General features: G+C 33.8%; 2 protein-coding genes across 2 annotated transcripts; both read right to left on the bottom strand.

Moving 5' to 3' along the window:
* Positions 1-69: 69 nt before the first annotated feature.
* Positions 70-2,414, bottom strand: LOC119632548. Its single transcript, XM_038025500.1, has 5 exons — positions 2,149-2,414; positions 1,761-2,096; positions 382-635; positions 278-319; positions 70-214 (listed from the first exon to the last, which is right to left on the bottom strand). Exons 1-5 carry the CDS (start codon positions 2,194-2,196, stop codon positions 70-72), a joined length of 825 nt encoding a protein of 274 aa, XP_037881428.1. The 5' UTR covers positions 2,197-2,414.
* A 136-nt stretch (positions 2,415-2,550) lies between these two features.
* LOC119631726 (protein Gemin2) lies at positions 2,551-3,522 on the bottom strand. The gene is made up of 2 exons (XM_038024181.1): positions 3,234-3,522; positions 2,551-3,181 (listed from the first exon to the last, which is right to left on the bottom strand). Exons 1-2 carry the CDS (start codon positions 3,450-3,452, stop codon positions 2,594-2,596), a joined length of 807 nt encoding a protein of 268 aa, XP_037880109.1. The 5' UTR covers positions 3,453-3,522; the 3' UTR covers positions 2,551-2,593.
* Positions 3,523-8,140: the final 4,618 nt, after the last annotated feature.

Raw genomic sequence — 8,140 nt, forward strand, 5'->3', positions numbered from 1 at the left:
TATTACGATAAATGATAAAATCAAATAAAATTTGATGGAGCTGGATAGAAATTCTTATTAAAACATTTTCTATAAAAATACTTGTTGATATAAGCGACACAATTCACAGTTTTGTTGGTGATTGTGATTGGGTTCAAGATACGGTGAAACAGGTTTCTCAAGGCTATAAATTCTCTGAATAGGTCGATCATTGACATCATGCAAATATTTATTACTAAAGTAATCATAATAATTTTTCAACTTTTTATTCAAACGTTCGAACTTTTCGAACTCTTACCTATCTTTCCGATATGGAAATTTGGAATAATAAACCGTTTTGCTACAATCAAAAAAAGGTCATTGATTGATTTATCAAATATTGGAGTCTATTTTTATACTTACATCGGTGAAGGGTTACGATTGTGACAGACGGGCCTTTGTTTACGAGGAAAATCACTGCACAATGCTGAGTTTGATCGTCTAGTACAAGGAGGCTCATAGGGTTTATGGGGGGAGTAATTCGCAATGTTCGGAAATTTGTTATGTAATGATTTCGCAGTAGTGCCAGCTCTATTTAAACTAATAGCATCAATGTCTTGTAGGCGATCTTTTATAGTGAATTTAATCGATAATTCCAATTTTGGAGCTATTATGCCCTAATAATATATAACAATAAGAGAGAAATGAAAATGTTAGCTGCTGTAGGCATATTAGCATGGAAAAGGTGAAAACGTCTATAGCGACATTTGGCATTGTGAGAGTTTTTAATTCTATTCATCATTTTTTCCCCCGATATTTTAGCACGCTTTAGTTGCCATACAATGTGTCACTTGTGAAAACATTAAAGACAATTTTCTTTTATTAATCTCTTCTTTAATCACAAAAAATATATATATTATCGAGAGGTTCTTTTTTTATTACTGTTCTCTTGCTTAAGCTTCTTTGAACTTAATCCTTATGCATATTCATAATGTAAACGTTCTTTTATTGTTATCAGGCATTAAGCGCAACCGCGGCAAACGATTGCAGATGTTGGTTTAAAATTTAATATAAGCTTTTCGCAAAATCGTTTGTGTATGTAAAAATAAAACGTAATTTTTGGTCGTCAAACTGCATACGCAGTTAGAAACTATAGCGGGCATACATTTTGGCATATGTACTCTGCCTAAAAAGAACATAGTATTCATTGCGAATTCGCTGAAGGGGTTTTGTACAATATATATATAATATGTATGGTTCGACAAATCTTAGCTCCTTTGCCAGGTTATGCATTTGCAAGTCTCTCACGATTACAACGGTCTTCGTCTAATTTCAATACAAATTCTTTAGCGTAATTGAACCGAGCCAATCTTGTTCGTTTCGCTGTTCAAAACCTTTATTCATTAATTTTTTAGATTTGTAGGTTAAACTTTGTTTTGAAGTTTTAGCAAGCGGTGATCAATATTTCATAGTAAGTTTTGCACCAATATGTGCTATAAGTTTTTTGGTATGCCGAGGTGCATTGGGAGTCAGGCCTAATTCCAAACTGGAACTATATTGGCTTAATAGATTGCTAGCCAATGATATATATTGTTTGCAAGGGGTTCTGCTGCACACTTTGAAACGTCATAAATGAACGGACAAAGTTAATATACTCTCGCTGTTCGGTCTGAAGGATGTCAACATATTAACACTGCCGTACGGTTGGGAACACATAACTAGACTAGCCTGACATAAATGTCTTGCGTATAACTATACACTGTATATTGGTGCTTATTGAGAGATCCTGCTTAATAGCCTACCGGAAATGCAGCCGTAGTCGTCAACAGTAATTGTTTCGAATCATTATGAGGACAATGTAAGTTAGGTTTAGTTTTCATAAGATTTAATAAATTGCCTTTATAATAGGCCAACCTGCGGCCGCTTTGCCATAATGTTATCTCCAATGGTTCCATCGCCAAATTCTCTTCCACATCTTTGGTATTGGAGCCTAGAAAATAACCCTGAATTTTATAGTGATGAAGATGTAGTAATGGAAAGAGCGGTTCCATAGCACCGGTACGAAAAAAATATCCAAGCGTTTTAACGGTCAATTCTAGACAACCATGACTGCATAACCAAACCCCAGGGCAGGTGATCTAAATTGAATTTGTAAGATATATTTGAATAAAAAGAATATTTAATAAATACCGTTTGTAATTTTAAAACAATGCTTATAAAACTTTTTTGTGCAGTCATTTTCGTAAAAACTAGGAAATGCAGTTTTTGTTGGGCTTAATTTTAAGACGTTGCTATGCAATGTGAGTTCGCTTCGAATAAATCAAGGACATGCGTCTTGCTTGCAATATGTGAATGAACGCTAAGGCATTTTACTTTTCAAACCAACGACCGCAGTGCGGAATTAATAACTGAAATGCTGCAACAACATGTGCGTTCAAACGGTATGTGAAGAAAGTGAACATCATGGACGCGATTCTACTTAATCCTCTGGAAGACGTCTTATTCGACCTAAATTGAGTACAGTTTTATCAATTGCTTTCTAATCTACTTCATACCTTCAAAATAACATTATATTAAATTCTATTTTTTCAAATTTTGTTAGATATGTTTTCTTTTCGAAAATTATTAAAATTTTTTATATAAATTCTAGAAAATCCAACTGGTCAAATATCTTAGCAATTAGATAAATAAACAAATTGTAGGGTGTAGCTTTCTCGAATTCATGAGTTTTTAACCGACTACGTAGAGCCATACATGTGCGGGCAATATCTCGGAGTGTGCTATGAACGTCAGGCTCTAAAGGTAGATGCAAACAAGCCAACACCGCATATAACCATGAACCCAACCAATGATCGCTACTAGACAAATCCAAAACCATACTGTTTGTCGATGAAGTGGAAGAAGATGTTACTACAGCAGCGGAGTCACGGTCACCGCTTTCTTGCAACCATATGCTAAGCATGGAAAGCAGTTGCTCCAAGGTGCGCTGATTTAAGCGCAACATCAAACTAAGTTTCGGTTCATTATCCCGGCAAAATTTTACCCAAGCGGCATCATCATCTATCAAGGGTGGTTCTAAGGCATTATCGTAATTGTGATCAGACAAATGTTGACGCAGCATTATAATTTTAGAACGTGTTCTTAAAAATTCATTGCCTTGAATGAATTTCCATTCCTTAGTGGGTAAAAGGTTTATATCAGTAAATACTTCTTGACTGGCCAGCTAAAAGCATTAAAGTTATTATAAAAATTTTTCTTTCTTCAATTTTAGTTACTTGTTGATTTTCGCAAGTACTATTTTCATTATCTGCATCACTTTTCATTATTTTTGTTGGCCTTTTGGCTACCACGGCCGGGCATCGTTTGCGTTCATATAACATATGCATTAAATATTCCTCTCCATTTTGAGGTTCGGCATTAGGATCGAAATTGTCGCCAGGCTCGCGTATTTCCAGAGCCTGTTGTTGAAACGTCTCCTGTATTTCTACCTCCATTATTAATTACCAAAAAAATGCTACAAATTTCGAAACGTTTTAATATTTTCTGAGGAGAGATATAAACAAAGTCGATAGAGTTACCTACGCGCAAGACAAAAATTTCTTATGGGGGATAAAAATATACAATTTTAAGTACGTGAAAAAAAGGGTTTTGTTTAGTAAATTGAAGCATCACTTGTGAAATGTTTTGGTAAGTCATTTTTTCCTTGATGTGTTGAAAATTTATTTCTTATATATCGCTTACGTATCGCTATGAAATACTTTTTTCTATTTTTTAGTGATTGTAAAATTGGGAAGCAAAAATTGTGGAAACAAAAAGGTAACAATTACTATAATGTTTTTATTGCTAAGCTTTGTTATTCGAGATTCAGAATTTTCCTGATTGGACTTTTTATGCTCTATTTCGAGGAAGCCACGATAGTTGTAAAAAGCCGGATCAAATAAGAGAATTCCATCCAAACTTCTTACTTGAATTTCAGAAGATATAAAGAGAAAAGTTATTATAATAAAAAAAAACCCATTTACAACTAATTTCAAAATTATAAAAGCATTTTTCTTGAAACAGCATATTTTAAGACGTCAACCAACACAATTCCTATAACTTGAATCATTTACACTAGATTTACCGTACCCGTCAATTTGCGTTTTCTAGATCAAAAATTCTGCATAAGGAAGTAAATAGCGTTAGATATTAGATACTGCTTTTTAATGATTTGATGCAGCAAGTGTGTATGTCTATTCTCTATTCTGAGACAGGCGTACATCGCTTACATTTCTGGATGTGGTATACCTATTTTTACTAAAACCTTTCAATTTGACGAGTAACTTTTGTAAATCGTTACATTCGCAAAAATAACGATAAGAAGCTGAAGTTTGGCACGAATATTTCCTGATCGATAAAAAATGGGCGGTGAGACGGTCATATACATGCCCACAATGCAGAAAAAACTAAAACAAGCTTGAAAAAAGCAAACAGTTTTTTTGAAATCCTATGCTACAGCTTCCGACCACGTGAATATATTGTTGAGAAATGAATGCCCAAGCATTCGCCAGAACCTCCTGCATGTTCGACGCAAAAAAGCTCTGTACCGGTGTATTCGTTCTTCCACAATTAACGATAAAATTACAGATCCATTTTATTTCCCATTTATTCTAATAGACAGAAGGCTGGATTTAATTGTTAATTGCAGTAAAGCTGACATGAACAACTAATGAACATCTTGATCACAGGTTTTTGGAAATATCTTTATGCAACCGACTGTTATACACGAATCTGTGAAAAAATTAATATATAACTTATTGCGTGTTTGCATGTGTTTTAATCATCTTGCTAATTGAAAAAGGCAATTATTGAGAAATATTTGGTAAATCGATCTGAATAAGTGGGAATCAAGTGGTCCTATATCTACTGAGTACACTGGGCGCGGCAGAACTTTCCATTCGAGCTGCGACAGTCATCCTTAACAACTGTTACAACGTGCGACCGAGCGTTGCCGTGCAAGAGGATGGCTTTGTATCTGTTAACCGTTAATCCTGTTCTTTTGACGTCGTTAGACATCTACATTAACAGTTTTATTCGGTTTTAGCGGGTCGTACTACTACACTACATATTGCTGTACCCATCATAAGCACAGCAAAAGTTTGTGACCAAGAATTTTCCGCTTTGATGTCGATGTAGGTAGCTCTCTTGGACTAACTCATGACTTCTTGCGCTTGAGGTCGTCGTAGTAGATTCACTTTTGATAGCCAGTCGCAATGCTCTAACGAGGGCTCGGCTGAAAAGCAACGAAACCGCGATTTTGAAACAATTCAAAACCGCGTTTTCACTCAATTCGTATGGTAGCAATTTTTCCTCCTCTTGTTCCTTTCTTATCGCATGTCTGAGTGTCTGAAAACGGTTGATTTGCCAACCTCTAAGTTGTTCGAAAATTTTTTTAGAGTTAGAGATGAGTACAATGCTCGTGAATGTGGTGGATGCACATGAGGAGGATATTTTTTTTCCTAGATAGCGGTTCAATAATTAAGAATATGTTCCGATTTTTGTTATAATTTTCGTTTTATTTATTATAAATATGAATATTATTTCAAATTGTTTACCTAAAGTTAGGCTTATAATAAATTTTGTTTAAATCATTGTTTCATTGCAGTTTTCATTCTGGGTAATAACTAAAGTAATACTTGGTTTGTTGCCTCGACTACATATATAAAAAACCCACGATGACTTTAATACAAAATTTGTTGTGTTTAATGCAAATTTTAGTACTTAACTATACGGCATTAGACACATGAAGAAATGCAAATACATAAAACCAACACATACATAAATAAATACAAATTCCAATGCAATGTGCAAAGTGCGCTCCTTTCCATTTGAATAGCTTCACGCATCATTGTAGTATCATATTTATTCAACGCCTCTCATCGATTAACATGGGTACGTGCGAAACTGATAAAACAAATGGCCTCAAGACGTACATGTTTCGAAGCGAAATTTTGATAGATGTTCGCAATGGTTTTTCCCCTTGGCCCATACGTCAAACGTACGAAATATTGTGCATAAAATGAAAGGCGAAATTTCTGCCCATAAATAGTAAGAAATCCTATAAGTAAGAATCCTGATTCCAGATTTATACGGGATTAAACCTATTTAAAGTTGAAAAGAAAGCCTTCGTAGCGCAGGCATCGTGACCGAAACTACATAAAATCCTTGCTGGTTTATCAGGCTTCTGAAGTTTAAGTTGAATGCAATCAATGGCAATCGATAGGCGCGTATAGACGTTTTTAGGTATATCTGGTTTGAAAAGAGTTGCTTTACCGGCTTTGCCAGGCATTGTTTGCATTGTTTCTATGGAAACAACTAAATCCACACACGCACACCGTAAAAAGGAAAGCAAATAAAGACGAGCGATTGATTGACTTCCACACATACTTATCTCAATTAAATTTTTACATTATATTATATTATTTTCAACTTTTCTTTTCTTCTTCTTCTTTCTCCTTACTCAATCCTATTAGTTCTGTCAAAGGATTGATAACATCTCGAAGGAAGCTATAGGCAATGCGTAAAATTATGTATTATTGAGCAGCAGGAAAGTCCGAGTCGATCTAGGCATGTCTGTACGTCTGCCCGTCTTCAAATTTGGTAAAAATATTTGAAATTCTTGTACTCAGCTCGATATTGAAAGTGAGGTAAATTGTTGAAGAACACGCTCACAGCGTAAGAGGCATTTGAAAACGCCCTGAAAATGAAAAATCCGAATCCATCTAAATGTAGTATTCTGGTCGGTTTTTATGTAAAATTAATTTTTAAAATTTTTCTTCTTACATGCCTTTTATTTCAAAGCGTATCCTGGTTGTTGATTTTAATAACCGCTATCGAAAGGCGTGAGCATATGCAGTTTATCAAAACATTTGTAATACCTAGAGGGTCAGCGTCAGAGACGCTGTAAAGTGTGCATCTTTTCGATTAGCATGAAATGGTGAATCAAAATAATAAAGTGCTCGCACGCAGGTTAATAAAGGAAACGGACCCAGTCGGCGAGAGCTCGTGCCTACCGTCCAACAATATACATTGTTAACATTTCTGGACGTTACTTCAAAATTGGAACAGATGCGCAATAGAAATGTTTATATGTTTTCAATAAAGGTGGAAAAAGTCAGCCACGGCCATCGAATATTATAGAGTTTGAAAAATTAGTTCTTCTCCTTAGGCTGAGGGTAGGGGTTCTGTAAAGGATTCGGTTACAGCCGAATAGAGTTTTCTTATTTGCTATTCCTCAAACGATTCGATAATCCCGGCAAGTATTGCTTTTGTGTTATTCACTATTTTTGGCTTGATAGGCGAAGAAGAAGACGAAGAAGAAGAAGAGACGAGTTGTTATATGGTATCGTCGCTTGCTCTTTGAGTTTTCATTGATTTTCTTAGAATTCATTTATAGACTTAATATTAAAGGAATATTTAAGGAATGTTTGTCAACATTTCTCGCTCATGAGTATAATAATTCTTCATGAATAGTTCCGTTAATTCATGTGTTACATGTCGAGGAGAAGAGTGAAGATGCTTTAAGTTTTCTTCTCTTATGGAAAACATTCAAGAAGGATGACACATTGTTGTTGATATATTAAAGCAAAAATTCTGTTAACTTTGAGAAATTCATTGGGAAATTGAATCGTAGTTGGCCTGTCTACCTAAATTTGATATTTCTGCGAAATGTTTTTAAAATAAACATCCGTCTCGAAGTTATTCAAATGGCAAGCAGTGTTTTTGTATATTAATATATATATATTAATATATTAATATATATATATATATATATATATATATAGTCTTACATTTATTATTATTATTATTATTATTACAATATTGTTATTGTTTAAATATTAAATAATGTCTTCTTTTTTCATTTATATATAAGATAATGAAAAGAACGGCATATAATGACAAAAATGTTCACACAAATTTTGAATAATATTTATGTCAAAAATATGTATATTTTTTGTTTATTGTTTTTATTTTTCCCAAAAAAAATTTAATTCAATTACGAAAGCATATTTTTCTAAGCATTAAATATTAATTTGATTTATTGGAAATTAAATTGCTATTCTATTAAATACAAACAAATCTTCTCTTTCATTTTTACACGCCTTTAATTTTTTGTTTTGTTTTTGTTTTTCTTAAAAATTTT

Source organism: Glossina fuscipes, unplaced genomic scaffold (assembly GCF_014805625.2).
Source record: "Glossina fuscipes isolate IAEA_lab_2018 unplaced genomic scaffold, Yale_Gfus_2 1, whole genome shotgun sequence".
NCBI classification, from domain to species: Eukaryota; Metazoa; Arthropoda; class Insecta; order Diptera; family Glossinidae; genus Glossina; species Glossina fuscipes.

Bases quoted from the DNA above. Each gene is read 5' to 3' on its own strand.
- LOC119632548 (XM_038025500.1), bottom strand. From the start codon at position 2,196: ATGACTGCACAAAAAAGTTTTATAAGCATTGTTTTAAAATTACAAACG. The intron at 2,097-2,148 runs GTATTTATTAAA...AATTCAATTTAG, and splicing joins TTGTTTTAAAATTACAAACG to ATCACCTGCCCTGGGGTTTG. The intron at 320-381 runs GTAAGTATAAAA...TTTTGATTGTAG, and splicing joins AATCGTAACCCTTCACCGAT to CAAAACGGTTTATTATTCCA.
- LOC119631726 (XM_038024181.1), bottom strand. From the start codon at position 3,452: ATGGAGGTAGAAATACAGGAGACGTTTCAACAACAGGCTCTGGAAATA. The intron at 3,182-3,233 runs GTAACTAAAATT...TAATGCTTTTAG, and splicing joins GTACTTGCGAAAATCAACAA to CTGGCCAGTCAAGAAGTATT.